This window comes from Accipiter gentilis, chromosome Z (assembly GCF_929443795.1).
Source record: "Accipiter gentilis chromosome Z, bAccGen1.1, whole genome shotgun sequence".
Lineage (NCBI taxonomy): Eukaryota > Metazoa > Chordata > Aves > Accipitriformes > Accipitridae > Astur > Astur gentilis.
Window position 1 is genome coordinate 1 of NC_064919.1, and position 19,389 is coordinate 19,389.

General features: G+C 69.4%; 2 protein-coding genes across 2 annotated transcripts in view; one reads left to right on the forward strand and one right to left on the reverse strand.

The window, feature by feature from the left end:
- Positions 1–373: 373 nt before the first annotated feature.
- Positions 374–3,560, reverse strand: RASGRP4 (RAS guanyl releasing protein 4; the record flags this gene model as incomplete). Its single annotated transcript, XM_049796187.1, has 4 exons — positions 3,458–3,560; positions 2,645–2,805; positions 533–645; positions 374–429 (listed from the first exon to the last, which is right to left on the reverse strand). Coding segments are annotated over exons 1-4 (353 nt in total), but the record flags the coding sequence as incomplete, so codon positions are not given.
- Positions 3,561–4,792: 1,232 nt separating this feature from the next.
- Positions 4,793–19,389, forward strand: part of RYR1 (ryanodine receptor 1) — a 79,841-nt gene continuing 65,244 nt past the window's right edge. Inside the window, 20 exon segments of the mRNA XM_049794597.1 lie at positions 4,793–4,837; positions 6,492–6,611; positions 7,281–7,385; positions 8,286–8,360; positions 8,455–8,533; positions 8,931–9,043; positions 9,382–9,475; positions 9,589–9,682; positions 9,792–9,866; positions 11,332–11,488; positions 12,020–12,184; positions 12,756–12,877; positions 13,193–13,379; positions 13,598–13,733; positions 14,239–14,334; positions 14,624–14,742; positions 14,846–14,979; positions 15,720–15,879; positions 15,881–15,962; positions 16,555–16,747. Coding sequence (XP_049650554.1) covers positions 4,793–4,837; positions 6,492–6,611; positions 7,281–7,385; positions 8,286–8,360; positions 8,455–8,533; positions 8,931–9,043; positions 9,382–9,475; positions 9,589–9,682; positions 9,792–9,866; positions 11,332–11,488; positions 12,020–12,184; positions 12,756–12,877; positions 13,193–13,379; positions 13,598–13,733; positions 14,239–14,334; positions 14,624–14,742; positions 14,846–14,979; positions 15,720–15,879; positions 15,881–15,962; positions 16,555–16,747 — 2,351 coding nt within the window.

Consider the following 19,389-nt stretch of genomic DNA (forward strand, 5'->3'; position numbering starts at 1 on the left):
GGGGAAGATGGGATGGGGACCCAGGATGAGGAGATGGGATGGGGACATGGGATGTGGGATGGGGACAGGGGGTGGAGAATGGGGACACAGGATGGGGACAGGGGACACAGGATGGGGACACAGGACATGGGATGGGGACACAGGATGGGGACACGGGGTAGGGACATGGGATGGGGATATGGGACACGGGATGGGGACAGGGGATACAGGATGGGGACGTGTAATAGGGGACAGGGGAGGATGTGGGCTGCAGGACGGGGGGACATGGGATGGGGGTGGCAGCCCTGGGGTGGGGACAGGGGGGACACGGGGTGGGGGACACAGCAGGGGACACACGGGGGGGATGACGGGGGGGACCGTGGCCGCCCCTCACCGGACGAAGAGGCAGACACGGAGCGCCCGCTCCTCCCGCCCGTCCCGCATGGCCTCCTGGTAGGTGGCTCCGGGTTAAGGACCCTGGTGTGGCACAGACCCCCCCACCGTGTCCCCACCGTGTGTGTCCCCCCCACCCGTGTGTCCCCCCCCCCCGGGCAGGATATAAGACGAGGAGGCGTCGGGCCAGCTCGGCCGAGGGCACGACCCAGCCGTGCACCGTCAGCGTCATGTCCACCGTGTACTCGCCGCGGCGCAGCCGCCCGTCCAGGTCTGTGGGAGAAGCCACCGTCACCCATGGGTGTCACCGGGGGAAGGGGGGGTGGGGGCGGCACGGGCCGTGGGGCAGGGAGAGGTGGGATGGGGTGGGGGAGGTACCCAGGGGATGGGGGACCTGGGGAATGGGGGACCCAGGGGATGCTGTGCCTGGGGGGAGGTGGCACCCAGGGGAGATGGCACCCAGGGGACATGGCACCCAGGGGACGTGGCACCCAGGGGGACGTGGCACCAGGGGATGTGATACCCAGGGGAGATGGTACCCAGGGGAGATGGCACCCAGGGGACATGGCACCCAGGGGAGGTGGCACCCAGGGGACGTGATACCCAGGAGACATGGCACCCAGGGGAGATGGCACCCAGGGGACATGGCACCCAGGGGACGTGGCACCCAGGGGGACGTGGCACCAGGGGATGTGATACCCAGGGGAGATGGTACCCAGGGGAGATGGCACCCAGGGGACATGGCACCCAGGGGAGGTGGCACCCAGGGGACATGGCACCCAGGGGAGGTGGCACCCAGGGGAGATGGTACCCAGGTGACGTGATACCCAGGGGACATGGCACCCAGGGGAGGTGGCACCCAGGGGACATGGCACCCAGGGGAGGTGGCACCCAGGGGAGATGGCACCCAGGGGACATGGCACCCAGGGGAGGTGGCACCCAGGGGGACGTGGCACCAGGGGATGTGATACCCAGGGGAGATGGTACCCAGGGGACGTGATACCCAGGGGACATGGCACCCAGGGGAGGTGGCACCCAGGGGAGATGGCACCCAGGGGATGTGATACCCAGGAGACATGGCACCCAGGGGACATGATACCCAGGGGAGGTGGCACCTGGGGGAGGTGGCACCCAGGGGAGATGGCACCCAGGGGACATGATACCCAGGAGACATGGCACCCAGGGGACATGGCACCCAGGGGAGGTGGCACCAGGGGATGTGATACCCAGTGGAGATGGTACCCAGGGGACGTGATAGCCAGGAGACATGGCACCCAGGGGAGATGGCACCCAGGGGAGATGGTACCCAGGGGATGTGATAGCCAGGACACGTGGCACCCAGGGGATATGGCACCCAGGGGAGATGGCACCCAGGGGAGATGGCACCCAGGGGGACGTGGCACCAGGGGATGTGATACCCAAGGGAGGTGTTACCCAGGGGATGTGATAGCCAGGACACGTGGCACCCAGGGGAGATGGCACCCAGGGGATATGGCATCCAGGGGACATGATACCCAGGGGACATGGCACCCAGGGGAGATGGTACCCAGGGGAGGTGGCACCAGGGGATGTGATAGCCAGGGGAGATGGTACCCAGGGGATGTGATAGCCAGGACACATGGCACCCAGGGGATATGGCACCCAGGGGACATGATACCCAGGGGACATGGCACCCAGGGGAGATGGCACCCAGGGGAGGTGGCACCAGGGGATGTGATAGCCAGGGGAGATGGTACCCAGGGGACGTGATAGCCAGGAGACATGGCACCCAGGGGAGATGGCACCCAGGGGAGATGGTACCCAGGGGATGTGATAGCCAGGACACGTGGCACCCAGGGGAGATGGCACCCAGGGGAGATGGCACCCAGGGGAGATGGCACCCAGGGGACATGATACCCAGGGGAGATGGCACCCAGGGGAGATGGCACCCAGGGGGACGTGGCACCAGGGGATGTGATACCCAAGGGAGATGTTACCCAGGGGATGTGATAGCCAGGACACGTGGCACCCAGGGGAGATGGCACCCAGGGGAGATGGCACCCAGGGGATATGGCATCCAGGGGACATGATACCCAGGGGACATGGCACCCAGGGGAGATGGTACCCAGGGGAGGTGGCACCAGGGGATGTGATAGCCAGGGGAGATGGTACCCAGGGGATGTGATAGCCAGGACACATGGCACCCAGGACACATGGCACCCAGGGGAGATGGCACCCAGGGGAGATGGCACCGACCGGGGCACCGCTGTGCCCGATCCCCCCGTCCCCTCACCGAAGGCGTCGAGGCAGCGCTCCAGCAGCTGGTCGAGGCTGCAGGCCTGCGGCAGCTCCCCCAGCCCCGCGCTGGCCATGGCCCGGCTGATCTCCCGCGCCGTGGGGCACGTCAGACGCCGCCGGCACGGCCGCCTCGCCGTGGTCCCCCCGGGGGGCTTCCTGCGGCACCCCCCAGCCCCGCTCAGCCGGGACCCCCGGGCTGGCCACGGGGTGCCGTGGTGGGGTCTGACCCATAGCGTGGCTGTGGGGTCTGACCCACAGTGTGGCCGTGGGTCTCACCCCATTGCGTCCCCGTGGGTCTGGTCCCTGCGTGGGTCTGGCCCCACGGGTGTCCCCGTCCTTGTCCTTCCCCCCCCCCCCCCCCACTGCGGCACTTCCCCTCCTGGCCCCTCTTGCCCAACGCTCTTCCGGGGGAGACCCGCAGGGACCCAGTTGGGGAGAAGGACTGGTCCCAGTTGGGGTACTGGGGGGCACCGCCTGCTCCCAGCTGGGGGGCAAGACTGGTCCCAGTTTGGGGGGGGGCAGGGCAGGGCAGGCAGGGCTGCTTGTGTCGGGGGACAGAGCCTGGTCCCCGCTTGGGAGGGGGATTGGTCCCAGTTGGGGAGCAGAACCGGTCCCAGTCGGGAGGCAGAACTGGTGCCAGTTGAGGGGGTGGGGGGCGGGCAGAGGAGGTCACAGGGAGGGGCACAGCCCGGTCCCAGTTTGGGGCGGGCTGAGACGGTGCCAAAAAGTGTGTGTGTGTGTATGGGGGGGGGGGGGGGGCACAGCCGGGTCAGGGACGGGGATGGGACGGGACGGGGCGCACACCCACCTCTTGCTCTCCCTGGGGTCCATGGCTGGGGGTGGGTTGGGGGGGGGGGCGCACACACACGCAGGGCCCCCCCCGGGGCCGGCCGGGCTGAGGCAGGAGGAACTCGTTAACGCGGGTGGGGGTGAAAAAGGAACTGCCGGGAGGGTGATGTCAGGCCGGACGGGGTGCGTGTCACCCACTGACGGCGGGGGGGGGACACACACACGGGGGGGGGGGGGGGACACACCCCCCCCACCTTCCCCCGCTCCCCCCAATGCCACTCCTGGGGGACCCTGTGGGGCACCCCACTGCCTGTCCTCTGTGGTGGGGGGGGGGGTGGTGGTGCCCGTATTTGGGGTCCCCTGTGCCGGGGGGGGGGGGGTGTGTGTCCCAGCGCTGGGGGGGCACCGCAATGCCTGGGGTGACCGCGCCGGAGGGCACCCCACGCCGTTGGGACCTGGTGTTGTGGGGCACCCCGACGCTGTGGGGTCCCCTCTTGCCGTGCCGGGGTGTGGGGGGGGTCCGGGCAGTGCCCCCCCCCCCCCCCTCCTTTTCTTAAAGGGCCAGACGCATGTCCACGCGCTGTGCCCCCCAAACCCTCCGGGGAGACCCCTCGCCCGCCCCGCATAACCTCTTCAGTGGGAGAACCCAGTCGTCCGGGGGGGCGGTTGTGGGGGGGGGGGGGGTGTGGGGTCCGTGCCTCAGTTTCCCCACCCCACCCCGGTCCCTCCCCCGTGACGTGGCGGCGGGGGCGGGGCTAGCGGCACCGGGAGGCGGTGGAGCCCCGCGGCGCCGGGACACGGGCAGCGGCACCCACCCGGGACTGGGACCAGCACCCACCCGGGACCGGCACCCCCCCGGGACAGGCACCCACCCGGGGCCCGGGCAGGGGCACCCACTGGTGACCGGCACCCACTGGTGGCCGGCGCCCACCGGTGACCGGCACCCACTGGTGACGGGTCCCCAGCGCCCACCGGTGACCGGCACCCACTGGTGACGGGTCCTCGGCACCCACCGGTGACCGGCGCCCACCGTCCCCAGCGCCCACCGGTGACCGGCACCCACTGGTGACGGGTCCTTAGCACCCACCGGTGACCGGCACCCACCGTCCCCAGCACCCACCAGTGGCCGGCACCCACTGGTGACGGGTCCCCAGCACCCACCAGTGACCGGCACCCACCGTCCCCAGCACCCACCAGTGACCGGCACCCACTGGTGACGGGTCCCCAGCGCCCACCGGTGACCGGCACCCACTGGTGACGGGTCCTCAGCACCCACCGGTGACCGGCACCCACCGTCCCCAGCACCCACCAGTGGCCGGCACCCACTGGTGACGGGTCCCCAGCACCCGCAGCCATGGCCGAGGCTGACGGTGAGGACGATATCCAGTTTCTGCGGACGGTGAGTTGGGGGGAACTGGGAGGAGATACTGGGGTGGGGGGGGGGGGTGGGGGGATAGGAGGTTGGAAGTGGGGAGGGGGGGGCACTGGGGAACTAGGAATGGGGGAACTGGGAGATACTGGGGGGGAAGAGGCGGGGAGGTCTGGGGATACTGGGAGCACTGGGGGGTCTGGGGGGAACTGGTGTGGGGTCACTGGGGGCGGGACTGGGGAGAGGGGAATGAGGGAACTGGGAGATACTCGGGGGGACAGCCAGGGGGGGTCTGGGGATACTGGTGCGCTCAGATCAGGCGAACGGGGAGCACTGGGGGAACTGGCGGGGGCACAGGGGAGACAGGGCTGGGGGGACTTGGGGACAGGGAAATGGGGGGAACTGGGAGCACTGGGGAAACTGGGGGACAGGCACAGGGGGACTGGGGCGAGGGGGCGGTAAGCGAGGACTGGGAGGGGCTGGTTGGGGGGGACACACACACACACCAGCCTGAAACTGGGAACACTGGGAGGGACTGGGACGGGGTGGTGGGGGGCAGCTCCCAACCCCCCCAGCATTACGAGGGGGTGTCCAAGGGGGGGTGCGGGGGGGGGGGGGGGGGGAGTGCGAGGGGGGGGTGCACGCCCCCCCCACCTGTCCCCGGGGCCGCGTGTGCTCCCAAAAAAAGCAACGTGCAAAGCCGGGGGGGTGGGGGAGCAGCTGCTGGGGGGGGGCGAAACCAGATCCCCCCCCGGGGGGGGATGGGCAGGGCGCCGGGGGGGGGGGGGGGTGGGTGGCATTTTGGAGGTGGAGGGGTGGCCCATTTCCTTCCTTCGTCCCAATTCCTCCCAGTTTGTCCTCAAAACTGGGCTGGGACCCCGGGGGGGGGCCCGAGTTGCTGTTAATAACCGTGCCGTGTCCCCCCCGCGGGAGCGGATTCCACATGGGGGGGGGTGTCAAGGACGGGGGGGGTGTCCTTGGTGGGGGGGGCGGGGGAGCTGTCCGGGTGTGACCCCGCTGGGGGGTGTCGGGGCCGTGGGAAATGCTGAGCTCAGCAGATTGTGGCTGGGGGAAGGGGGGGGGGGAATTTCTCGTCGTCTCCCCCAAAGACCCCCCCCCCTCAGGGGAAACTGAGGCACGGAGCAAACCCAGCCCCCCCCTCCCCCCCCCCCCCTCATGGGCCCCAAAGTGGGGACCCAGGCGTCTGTGTGTCCCCCCCGTCCCCCCCCCCGGTGGCATCCCCGGCCCGCGGGAGGAATCTGCCCCCCCCCGGGGGGGTCCGGAGCGACGGGAGCAGGTGGGGGGGGCCGGGGGGAAGGGGGGGGCGCGGATGGCCTGGGTCCCCTCTGTGCCGGGGGGGGGGGGGGGGGGGCGGGACGGACACGCTGCTGTCACCCCCCCCTACAGCCCCCACTGGGGTGGGGGGGGGGCACCCAGGGGTCTTATCCCCACCTTGACTTGGGGGGGGGGGGGGGTGTCACCCAGGGCTCCTGCCCCCCCCCCCCCCCAGCCCTCCTTTGACTTGGGGGTCTCACCCAGGGGGTCCTACCACCCGTCCCCCCACTCCCCCCTGGATTTGGGTGCTCACTCAGGGCCCAGGTCTCCCCCCCCCCCCCCCCTCCCCGAGCCGTGGCGGGAGGGGGGGACTGAGGGTTCTCGTGCCCCCCCCCCCCTCCCCCCCCAGGAGGACGAGGTGGTCCTGCAGTGCACGACCACCCTGCTGAAGGAGCAGCTCAAGCTCTGCCTGGCGGCCGAGGGCTTCGGGAACCGGCTCTGCTCCCTGGAGCCCACCTCCAACGCCCAGGTCCGCGGGGGGGGGGGGCACGAAGTGTGTGTGTGGGGGGCACGGGGGACACACACACCCCCCCCCCTTGGTACCTACCTGGGGGGGTCGGGGTTGGGGGGGACGTGGGGACACGGTGGTACGTCTGGTGTGGGGATGGGGATGGGGGGCACCCCTGGCACCCGGGGGGGGGGGGGGGGGGGAGGAGGGGGGGCGTGGGCGGGTGGGGGCATGGAGACACGGTGTTGTATCTGGCGTGGGGATGGGGGGGTGTGGGGGCACCCCGGGGGGGCACCCCGGCGTTGTCGGGGATGGAGATTGGGGAGGACCCCCGCTATCACCTGTTTTGGGGACTGGGGGGGGGGGAGGGGGTGGCACACAGACCCTATAGCACCCGGCACGGGGTGGGGGGCACAGACCCTATAGCACCCGGCACGGGGTGGGGGGCACCCGATACCCCCCAGCATAAGGACGTGGGGGACATCGGACACCCCCCGTCCCTGGGAAGGGGGGGGGGCACCCAGTCCGCCGTGCTGGTGGCGGTGGGGGGGGGGGGGGAGACGTGGGACGTGGGTGCCCCACTATTGCCCGGCAGGGGGGACAGGAGGACCCCCTGTCCCCGGCACGGACCCAGGGTGGTGGTGGGTGTCCCGACCCCCGTGTGTGTGTGTGTGTGTTCCCCCCCCCCAGAATGTCCCCCCCGACCTGGCCGTCTGCTGCTTCGTGCTGGAGCAGTCGCTCTCGGTGCGGGCGCTGCAGGAGATGTTGGCCAACAGCTCCGAGACGGGGGGCGAGGTGGGTCCGGGGAGTGCGGGGGGGGGTCTGGGAGGGGGTCCCAACCCCCCTTGACCCCCCCTTCTATCTCTCTTCCCCCCCCCCCCTCCCCATGCCCACACCAGGGGGTCGACCTGGATAAGTGGGTAGGTGCCACTGTGGTGCAGTGACCCCCCCTCCTCGTCCTCACCTTCAGCCTCATCCTCCTCTGCACCCTCCACACCCCCCCCCCAAAGTGTCCGGGGGGGCTCTGCCGCCCCCCCACCCCCGCATGGACCCAGGCGTCCGGGTGTGCCCCCCCCCCCCCATCCCCCTGCCCGATCCACCACCCCCCCAGCCCGCAGCCCCCCGATTCCGCATGGATCCATCCCGTTGCAGACCCCCAGGAGTGAGCGCGGGGCGTGCAACGCACGAGGGCCCGGTGCACGGGGTGCACGGCTCCGGCACGAGGGGCGTGCAATGCGTGGGGGTACCCTGATGTAAATCCGGCACGAGGGGCGTGCAATGCGTGGGGGTACCCTGATGTAAATCCGGCACGAGGGGCGTGCAATGCACAGGGTACCCCGACACGGGTCTCGCGCGAGGGGCGTGCAATGCACAGGTCCCCCGGACGCAAGGGGTGTGCAATGCACGGGGTACCCCGACAACAAGGGGCATGAAACGCACGGGCTACCTTGACGCAAGGTCTCGCACGAGGGCCGTGCGACACACGGGGTGCACGCCCCTGGCACGAGGGCCGTGCGAGGCACGGCGTACCCCAACGCGGGTCTCGCACGAGGGCCGTGCGTTGCACGGCTCACCCTGCAGCCCGGGGTGCTGCCAGCCTGCAGCATTCCCCTCGGGATGGTGGGGAGGGGGGAGGGAAGGTTTGGGGGGGGGTCCCTGCTGACCCCCCCATCCCGTTCCCCCCCCCCCCCCAAGTCATCGCAGGGCGGGGGGCACCGGACGCTGCTCTATGGCCATGCCATCCTCCTGCGGCATTCCCACAGCGGCATGGTGAGTTGTGGGGGATGGGGGGCGAAAGGGGGGGTCGGGGGGGCCAGGAGGCTGGGGACCCCCATAACGGGGTGTCCGTCGTCCCCCCCCCCAGTACCTGAGCTGCCTCACCACCTCCCGCTCCGTCACTGACAAACTGGCCTTCGACGTGGGGCTGCAGAAGGATGCAGCTGGTAAGGGGGGGGGGCCTGAGCGGCTGGGGGGGGGGAGGCTGAGGTTTGGGGGGGCCCTAAAGGCTTATGGGGGGGTGGCAGGGGTTTGGGGGTCCCCTTGGGTTTGGGGGGGGGGATCCTGTTGGGCTTTAAGGGGTTGAAGGTTGGGGGGTGGGGGCTGGTGGATCCCCCTGGGAGGGTCCCTGTGGGCTTTGGGGGGGGTCGCAGGCTTCAGGGGGTCACCCAGGGTGGGGGGGGGGTGCCCCATAGGGAGGTCCCACATTGGATTCCCTGCATCCCCCGGGGGGTGGTGAGTCCCTACGGGCCCTGGGGGGTGATAAGTTGGGGAGGGGTCCCCCAAGTGTTTGGGGGCCCTGGTGTGACCCCCCTGACCACCATCCCCCCCCCCACCCCACAGGCGAGGCGTGCTGGTGGACCATGCACCCCGCGTCCAAGCAGCGCTCGGAGGGTGAGAAGGTTCGGGTGGGCGACGACCTCATCCTCGTCAGCGTCTCCTCCGAGCGCTACCTGGTGAGGGGGGGGGGGGGCACGGGCAGGGGGGCACGGGGCTTTGCACGCGCACGAGCGAGCGCTGGTGCACAGGGGCCTCGTGCGTGTGGCCCACGAGGGCTGCAGGTGTGCACGAGTGAGCCCCAGCGTGCAAGGTGCCGTGCGAGTGTGCACCACTGAGCCGTGCTCTGCTCCTCCGGGCTCCCCATCCTCACGCCAGCCCTTGCATGCGTGTCCAGGGGGGGGTTCCGTGCGTTCTGGGGGGGGGGGGGGGGGGGGTGTCTCACAGGCACAGACATCCGTCGTGTCCCCCCGTGACACGCGTGTGTGTGTCCCCCCCGTGACACGCGTGTCCCCAGCACCTCTCCACGGCGAGCGGGGAGCTGCAGGCGGACGCCTCCTTCATGCAAACCCTCTGGAACATGAACCCCATCTGCTCCGGCTCGGAGGAAGGTGGGTGCTGGTGGGACTTGGGGGGGGACACGACGACACCCCAGGTCGGGTGAAGTGGACCCTAGGGTCCCCCCTCCCACCCTGACACCCCCCCCTTCTTTGGGTGTCCCCAGGCTACGTGACGGGTGGCCACGTCATGCGTCTCTTCCACGGCCACATGGACGAGTGTCTGACCACCTCCGCGCCGGAGCAGGGCGAGGAGCGCAGGTGGGGGGGCCCAGACCCTCGGTTTACCCCCTCCCTGAGGTGGGGTGTGTGGCGGGGGGTCCCTGTCCCCATCCCCTCGGTGTCCCAACCGGCCACGTCCCCGCAGCAGCGTGGTGAACTACGAGGGAGGAGCCGTTTGCACCCACGCTCGGTCCCTTTGGCGCCTGGAGCCCCTGCGCATCAGGTATTGGGGAGGGGGGTCCCGGTGGGGGGGGGTGTGCCCCCGTATTGCTGTCCCCACGTCACAGCCCCCCGAGGTGACCCTGCAGCCCAGCCTGTTGGCTTGGCGTCCCCACGTTGCATCCTGGGGCTCCCCATGAAGTATCCCCTTGTCCCCACACTGCATCCTTGGGACTCCTCCCCGCGTCCTCACCCCGTGTCCTCTGTGTCCCCTCGTTCCTGCCACCCACCCCTGCACTGTGTCCCCTGCACCCCCACGTCCCCACGAGGCATCCCTGTGTCCCCGTGCTGCATCCCTGCATCCCTAGTCTGTCTTCTCAGGGTCCCCATGACCCATCCCTGTGTCCCCACACTGCATCCCCCGTGTCCCCGTGTCCCACCCCTGCATCCCCACCCTGTGTCCTCTCCATCCCTGTGACCCTGCTGCACATCCCTGCATCCCGACGCTGTGTCCCTGCATCCTCATCCCCATGTCCCCATCACCCATCCCCTCATCCCCATCCCCATCCCCACATCCCCATCACCCATCCCCACGTTCCCATCACCCATCCCCTCATCCCCATCCCCATCCCCACGCCCCCATCACCCATCCCCATGTTCCCATCACCCATCCCCACGTCCCCATCACCCATCCCCACGTCTCCATCACCCATCCCCACGTTCCCATCACCCATCCCCTCATCCCCATCCCCATCCCCACGCCCCCATCACCCATCCCCATGTTCCCATCACCCATCCCCACGTCCCCATCACCCATCCCCATGTCTCCATCCCCATCCCCACGTCCCCATCCCCTTGTCCCCATCACCCATCCCCACGTCCCCATCACCCATCCCCACGTCTCCATCACCCATCCCCACGTCCCCATCACCCATCCCCATGTCTCCATCCCCATCCCCACGTCCCCATCCCCACGTCCCCATCACCCATCCCCTCATCCCCATCCCCATCCCCACATCCCCATCACCCATCCCCACGTTCCCATCACCCATCCCCTCATCCCCATCCCCATCCCCACGCCCCCATCACCCATCCCCATGTTCCCATCACCCATCCCCACGTCCCCATCACCCATCCCCACGTCTCCATCACCCATCCCCATGTTCCCATCACCCATCCCCTCATCCCCATCCCCATCCCCACGCCCCCATCACCCATCCCCATGTTCCCATCACCCATCCCCACGTCCCCATCACCCATCCCCACGTCTCCATCACCCATCCCCACGTCCCCATCACCCATCCCCATGTCTCCATCCCCATCCCCACGTCCCCATCCCCACGTCCCCATCACCCATCCCCTCATCCCCATCCCCATCCCCACATCCCCATCACCCATCCCCATGTTCCCATCCCCATCCCCTCGTCCCCATCCCCATCCCCACGTCCCCATCACCCATCCCCGTGTCCCCATCACCCACCCCTGTGTCCCCTGACCCCCGGTGACCCATCATGTCGTCCCCCCCCCAGCTGGAGTGGAAGCCACCTGAAGTGGGGCCAGCCCTTCCGCCTGCGACACGTCACCACGGGACGTTACCTGGCGCTGACGGAGGACAAGGGTCTGGCCGTGGTGGAGGCGGCCGCCGCCAACACCCGCGCCTCCGCCTTCTGCTTCCGTGCCTCTAAGGTGGGAGACAGGGACGGGGATAGGGGGGTCCAGCCAGGGTGAGGAGGGGACCTGGTGTCAGGGGGCGTGGGGTGGTCTGGTTGTCCCCAAGGGATGGGGTCACTCAGGCACTTGGTGCCCTGGGGCGGGGAGTGGTCTCTGGTCTGTCCCCGTTTGGGTCCCCATCCTGGTCCTTGTCCCCAGGCTGGTTCCCATCCTGGTCCCATCCCTTTCCTGGTCCCCGTCCCAGTCCTGACCCCATCCTGGTCCCTGTCCTGGTCCCAGCCTGATGCTGGTCCCTGTCCCTGTGCCCACCCCAGTCCCCTTGTGGGTCCCTGTCCCCATCCCTGTCCCCATCCCCGTTCCCTGTGTGGGTCTCCGTCCCCATCCCTGTTCCCGTGAAGGTCCTGGACCCCATGTGAGTCCCCATCCTGGTCTCCATTCCAGTCCCATCAGTGGGTCTCCATCCCCATCCCTGTCCCTGTGACAGTCCCAGTCCCCACCCCAGTCCCCCTGCGGGTGCCCTGACACCCCCCTCTCCCCCCCAAACAGGAGAAGCTGGAGGTGGTGGCCAAGCGGGACGTGGAGGGGATGGGGACCCCCGAGATCAAGTACGGGGAGTCCCTCTGCTTCGTGCAGCACGTGGCCAGCGGGCTCTGGCTCACCTACGCCGCTGCCGACACCAAGGCCATGCGCCTCGGGCTGCTCAAGAGGAAGGTGGGGGGCTTGGGGGGGGCTTGGGGGCTCGGGGGGGGCTGCTGGGCCATCTCTGGGGGGGCTGTAGGGGAGGGCTGGGGTCTCTGAGAGGCACTAGGGGGTCTCTAGGGGGTCTTTGGGGCATCTCTAGGGGGGCTTTAGGGAGGGTGCTGGGGGCTCGGGGGGTTTGGGGGTCTCTGGGGTCATTGGGGGCCTCAGGGGGGGTCTCTGAGAGGCACTAGGGGGTCTCTAGGGGGTCTTTGGAGCATCACCGGGGGGGCTGTGGGGGGAGCGCTGTGGTCTTTGGGGCATTTCTAAGGGGTCTGTGGAGATTCTTTGGCGGTTTGGGGGTCTCTGGGGTCATTGGGGGGCTCAGGGGGGTCTCTGAGAGGCACTAGGTGGTCCCCAAGGGGCCCTTGGGGGCTATGGGGGTGCTGGGAGGCACTGCGGGGGGGTACTGGGAGGTTACTGGGGATTACAGGGCAGGTCTCTGCAAGGCACTGGGCTATGCTGGGGGTCTCTGGGACGTTTTGGAGGAGGTTCCCCTCACTGACCACTGCATCCCCCCGTCCCCCGTCGTCCCCCCCCTCAGGCCATACTGCACCAGGAGGGACACATGGACGACGCGTTGTCCCTCACCCGCTCCCAGCGCCAGGAATCACAGGCGGCACGGATGGTCTACAGCACGGCCGGGCTCTACGGGCACTTCATCAGGTGGGGGGGCATGGGGGGGCATGGATATGGGGGGTATGGGGGGGGTATGGGGATGGTCTACAGCATGGCTGGGCTCTATGGATACTTCACTGGGGGGGGGTCGTGGAGCTGGGAGGGTATATGGGGCTGCAGAGGGGGGGGCATCCAGTGGGGCTGGGGGGTCCTGCGTGGGGCTGGGGGGGGGGGAATAAGGACATCTTGTGGTTGTGGGGTGGGGGGATGTATGGGGCAGGGGGGGATACAGGGACCTGGGGGTGCGCGGGGCTGGCAGGGGGAATATAGGGGGGCTGACCCCGTTGTGCCCCCCCTCTGCAGGAGCCTGGACAGCCTCAGCGGGAGGGGCAGGGGGTCCCCCCCACCCACCCTGCCCATCGCCGACGTCATCCTGAGCCTGCAGGACCTGATCGGATATTTCCAGCCCCCCCCGGCCGAACTGCAGCACGAGCAGCGGCAGAGCCGGCTGCGGGCCCTGCGGGGCCGCCAGAACCTCTTCCAGCAGGAGGTGGGACCCCCCCCCCCCCCCCCAGGGCTGAGGGGGGTTATGGGCTTGGGGGGCTCTTGGGGTTGGGAGGTTCCTGGGCTTGGGAGCCACAGAGGGGACGCATGGGGTCCCCAGAGCTGGCTGGGGGTCTCGTGAGGTCACTCAGGGTTGGCCAAGGGGTTGGTGGGGGGTGGGGGCAGTTGGGGGGGGTGCAGCATTGACCCTCCCCGTGGCCTCAGGGCATGATCACGCTGGTGCTGAACTGCATCGACCGCCTGAACGTGTACAGCACGGCCGCCCACTTCGCCGAGTTCGCCGGCGAGGAGGCGGCCGCCTCCTGGAAGAAGATCGTCAACCTGCTCTACGAGCTGCTGGGTGGGCGGATGGGGGGCTGCTGGGAAGGGTGGGGGGGCCTATGGGGTGGGATGGGGGGTTATGGAGTGGGATAGGGGCTGTGGGGCAGGATGGGGGGCTATGGGAAGGGATGGGGGGTGTTGGGAGGGATGGGGAGCTGTGGTGTGGGATGGGGAGCTGTGGTGTGGGATGGGGAGCTGTGGGGCAGGATGTCAACCTGCACTATGAGCTGCCGGGTGGGCAGATGGGGGGCTGCAGGGGGGGGGGTCTGTGGTGCAGAATGGGGGTCTGTGGGGTGGGATAGGGTGCCATGGGGTGGGACAGGATGCAGGACAGGGGGCTGTGTGGTGTGGTAGAGGATGCTATGGGGCAGGATGGGGGCTATGGGGTGGGACAAAGGGCTATGGAGCAATACGGGGTGCTATGGGGTGGTATGAGGTGCTGTGGGGTGAGCAGGGGCTGGTGCCTGGGGCAGTTGGGGGTGCTGTGGGTCTCTGACCCCCCCCCCCCCACCGGTGTCCCCCAGCCTCGCTGATCCGGGGTAACCGTGCCAACTGCGCCCTCTTCTCCACCAACCTGGACTGGCTGGTCAGCAAGCTGGACCGGCTGGAGGCCTCCTCAGGTCAGCAGGGACCTCATGGGGGGCTCATGGGGGGCTGGGGACCCTCCTATGGGGCTGAAAACCCTCCTGTGGGGCTGGAACCCTTGCATGGAGACTGCGACCCTCCTATGGGGCTGAGGACCCTTAAATGGAGCTGGAGTCCATGCACAGAGCTGAGTGCCTTCATATGGAGCCAGTGACCCTTGCACAAGGAATGGGACCCTCCTATGGGTGTAGGGACCCTCCTATGGGGCTGGGGACCCTCATATGGGTCTGGGGTCCCTGACAGGGGCTGGGGTCCCTCCCGCAGGTATCCTGGAGGTGCTGTACTGTGTCCTGATCGAGAGCCCCGAGGTCCTCAACATCATCCAGGAGAACCACATCAAGTCCATCATCTCCCTCCTGGACAAGCACGGGCGCAACCACAAAGTGAGGAGGGGTCCCCTCCTTTGGGGGGGGGGGGGGGGAGGCATGCACACGTGTGTGCAGATGTGTGCAGGTGTGTCCGTGTGTCGTGTCCCCTCTCTCCCAGGTGCTGGACGTGCTCTGCTCCCTCTGCGTCTGCAACGCCGTGGCTGTCCGCTCCAACCAGAACCTCATCACCGAGAACCTCCTGCCCCGGCGGGACCTGCTGCTCCAGACCGGGCTGGTCAACTATGTCACCAGGTGGGTGGGGGGTCCTTGGTGGGGCTGGGGGGCTTAGGGTGCTCCTGGGGGTCCTGGGAGGTCCTGGAGGACCATGAGGTGCTCCTGGAGGACCTTGAGTTGTTCCTTGTGGGTTCTTGGAGGGGTTCTGGTTGTCCACAGGATGGTCCTGTGGGACTTGGGGTGCTCCTGTGGGACTTGGGGTGCTCCTGGGGGAATTGGGGTGCTCCTGGGGGAATTGGAGGGGTCCTGGAGCATCCTGGAGTGCTCCTAGCTGCCCACGGGATGCTCCTGTATTCTTGGGGTGCTCCTGGGGGATCCTGGGGACCTTTGGATTGCTTCTAGGGGTCTTAGGGTGCTCATGGGGGTCTCAGAGGGGTCCTGGGGTCTCCTGAGAGGTTCCTGGGTACCCATGGGATGTTCCTGGGTTTCTCTGAGTGCTCCTAGGGGACTCGGGGTGCCCATGGATTGCTCCTAGGGGTCTTGGGGTGATATTGGGGGGTCTCTGGGTGGTCTCCTGGGGGTCTTGGAGGAGTCCTGGGGTTCTTAGGGTGCTCCTGGGGGTCTCGAGGTGCTCCTGGGGGTCTCTGGGTGCCCATGGGTTGCTCCTGGGGGTCTTGGGGGGCTCCTGGGGGTCTTTGGGTGCTCCTGGGGGGTCTCTGGGTGCCCGTGAGGGTCTCTGGGTGCCCATGGGTTGCTTCTGGGGGTCTCAGGGTGCTCCTGGGGGGTCCCCGGCGCTGACCCCCTCCTCCCCACTGCAGCGTGCGCCCCAACATCTTCCTGGGGACGCACGAGGGCTCGACGCAGTACAGCAAGTGGTACTTCGAGGTGGCGGTGGAGCGGGTGCAGCCCTTCCTCACGGCGCAGCCCACCCACCTCCGGGTGGGCTGGGCGGCAGCCGGGGGCTACAGCCCCTACCCGGGGGGGGGGCGAAGGCTGGGGGGGCAACGGTGCCGGTGACGACCTCTGCTCCTTCGCCTTCGACGGTCTCCACCTCTGGACAGGTACGGCCTGCCCGGACCCCCCCTTGTGCACAGACCCCCCCCCCTCGTGCGTGGACCCCCCTCGTGCACGTCCCCTCGTGCACGTCCCCTCGTGCACACCCTCCTAAGACCCCATCTCCCGTGCCCCCCCGCTCCCTTGCACGCCCCCGGAGCTGCCTTTGCACACCCCCATAAACCCTCTTTGCGCACCCGGTGTGCCCCCCGTCCCCCAGCGTGTCCCCCGTCCCCCGGCATCACGGCGTGTCCCCTGGCGTGCCCGCGACGTGTCCCCACTGCCACGGCACGTGCCGCAACGTGTCCCCCAGTACCACGGCATGTCCCCGGTCTGACGTCCTCTCCCCCGGTGCGTGTCCCCCGCTGTCACAGCGTGTCCCCCCCCCCCCCGTGCACCCCATGTCCCCCCATGTCCCCCTGGTGCCACAGCATGTCCCCCAATGTGTCCCCAGTGCCACGCCACGTGCCGTGGCGTGTCCCCGGTGCCACGGCACATCCCCTGGTGTGACGCCTCTCCCCCGCTGCGTCCCCCACCTCCGTCACGCCGTGGTCCCCCCGTGCCCACCCGTGCCCCCCAGTGCCACGGCGTGTCCCGCAGGTGGGGTGGCACGCGCGGTGGCCTCGCCGCAACGGCGGGCGCTGGCTGCCGGGGACGTGGTGAGCTGCTGCCTGGACCTGGGGGTGCCCAGTGCCTCCTTCCGCATCAACGGCTGCCCGGTCCAGGGGGTCCTGGAGAGCTTCAACCTCGACGCCCTCTTCTCCCCCGTCGCCAGCTTCTCCGCCGGCGTCAAGTGAGGCCGCGTGGGGGTCCTGTCCCCTGTCCGTGTCGTCCCCCCCCCCAGCCCATCTTGGGGTGATGGAGGGGTTGTGGGGTGCTGAGGGTACCCCAGGGTCTGCGGTCCTCTGCTTGCTGGGGGATGCTGGGGAGGGGTGATGGGGGGGATGATGGGGGAGAAGGGGGGTGGGGGGGCTGGGGGGGGTGAGGGGGTACCTGGGGGTCTGTAGTCCTTTTGTTACTGGGGGATTTGGGGAGGGGGGAGGTTCGGTGGGGGGATACTGTGGGGCTAGAGGGATGCTGGGGAGGGGTGATGGGGGGGATGCTGTGGGGTGTGGGGGTACCCGGGGGTCTGCAGTCTTCTGGTTGCTGGGGGATTCGGGGGGAGGTTCTGGGGGGATGCTGGGGGGCTGGAGGGATGCTGGGGGGGTTCTTGGGGGATGCTGGGGGGCTGGAGGGATGCTGGGGGGGTTCTGGGGGGATGCTGGGGGGCATGCCATGGGGACGTGGGGCTGGGAGGGTGTTGGGGGGACTGGAGGGATGCTGGGGGGGTTCTGGGGGGATGTTGGGGGCTGGAGGGATGCTGGGGGGGTTCTGGGGGGATGCTGGGGGGCTGGAGGGATGCTGGGGGGGTTCTGGGGGGATGCTGGGGGGCTGGAGGGATGCTAGGGGGGTTCTGGGGGGATGCTGGGGGGCTGGAGGGATGCTGGGGGGGTTCTGGGGGGATGCTGGGGGGCTGGAGGGATGCTGGGGGGGTTCTTGGGGGATGTTGGGGGGCTGGAGGGATGCTGGGGGGGTTCTGGGGGGATGCTGGGGGGCTGGAGGGATGCTGGGGGGGGTTCTTGGGGGATGCTGGGGGGCTGGAGGGATGCTGGGGGGGTTCTGGGGGGATGTTGGGGGCTGGAGGGATGCTGGGGGGGGTTCTGGGGGGATGCTGGGGGGCATTCCATGGGGACGTGGGGCTGGGAGGGTGTTGGGGGGACTGGAGGGATGCTGGGGGGGTTCTTGGGGGATGCTGGGGGGCTGGAGGCATGCTGGGGGGGGGTTCTGGGGGGATGTTGGGGGCTGGAGGGATGCTGGGGGGGTTCTGGGGGAATGTTGGGGGCTGGAGGGATGCTGGGGGGGGTTCTGGGGGGATGCTGGGGGGCTGGAGGGATGCTGGGGGGGTTCTGGGGGGATGCTGGGGGGCTGGAGGGATGCTGGGGGGGTTCTGGGGGGATGTTGGGGGGCTGGAGGGATGCTGGGGGGGTTCTGGGGGGATGCTGGGGGGCTGGAGGGATGCTGGGGGGGTTCTGGGGGAATGTTGGGGGCTGGAGGGATGCTGGGGGGGGTTCTGGGGGGATGCTGGGGGGCTGGAGGGATGCTGGGGGGGTTCTGGGGGGATGCTGGGGGGCTGGAGGGATGCTGGGGGGGTTCTGGGGGGATGTTGGGGGGCTGGAGGGATGCTGGGGGGGTTCTGGGGGGATGCTGGGGGGCTGGAGGGATGCTGGGGGGGTTCTGGGGGAATGTTGGGGGCTGGAGGGATGCTGGGGGGGGTTCTGGGGGGATGCTGGGGGGCTGGAGGGATGCTGGGGGGGGTTCTGGGGGGATGCTGGGGGGCTGGAGGGATGCTGGGGGGGTTCTGGGGGGATGCTGGGGGGCATTCCATGGGGACGTGGGGCTGGGAGGGTGTTGGGGGGACTGGAGGGATGCTGGGGGGGTTCTTGGGGGATGCTGGGGGGCTGGAGGCATGCTGGGGGGGGTTCTGGGGGGATGTTGGGGGCTGGAGGGATGCTGGAGGGGTTCTGGGGGGATGCTGGGGGGCTGGAGGGATGCTGGGGGGGTTCTGGGGGGATGCTGGGGGGATGGAGGGATGCTAGGGGGGTTCTGGGGGGATGCTGGGGGGCTGGAGGGATGCTGGGGGGGGTTCTGGGGGGATGCTGGGGGGCTGGAGGGATGCTGGGGGGGGTTCTTGGGGGATGCTGGGGGGCTGGAGGGATGCTGGGGGGGTTCTGGGGGGATGCTGGGGGGCTGGAGGGATGCTGGGGGGGTTCTGGGGGGATGCTGGGGGGCTGGAGGGATGCTAGGGGGGTTCTGGGGGGATGCTGGGGGCTGGAGGGATGCTGGGGGGGGTTCTGGGGGGATGTTGGGGGCTGGAGGGATGCTGGGGGGGTTCTGGGGGGATGCTGGGGGGCTGGAGGGATGCTGGGGGGTTCTGGGGGGATGCTGGGGGACATGCCATGGGGATGTGGGGCTGGGAGGGTGTTGGGGGGACTGGAGGGATGCTGGGGGGGTTCTGGGGGGATGTTGGGGGCTGGAGGGATGCTGGGGGGGTTCTGGGGGGATGCTGGGGGGCATGCCATGGGGACGTGGGGCTGGGAGGGTGTTGGGGGGACTGGAGGGATGCTGGGGGGGTTCTGGGGGGATGCTGGGGGCTGGAGGGATGCTGGGGGGGGTTCTGGGGGGATGCTGGGGGGCTGGAGGGATGCTGGGGGGGTTCTGGGGGGATGCTGGGGGGCTGGAGGGATGCTAGGGGGGTTCTGGGGGGATGCTGGGGGCTGGAGGGATGCTGGGGGGGGTTCTGGGGGGATGTTGGGGGCTGGAGGGATGCTGGGGGGGGTTCTGGGGGGATGCTGGGGGGCTGGAGGGATGCTGGGGGGGGGTTCTGGGGGGATGCTG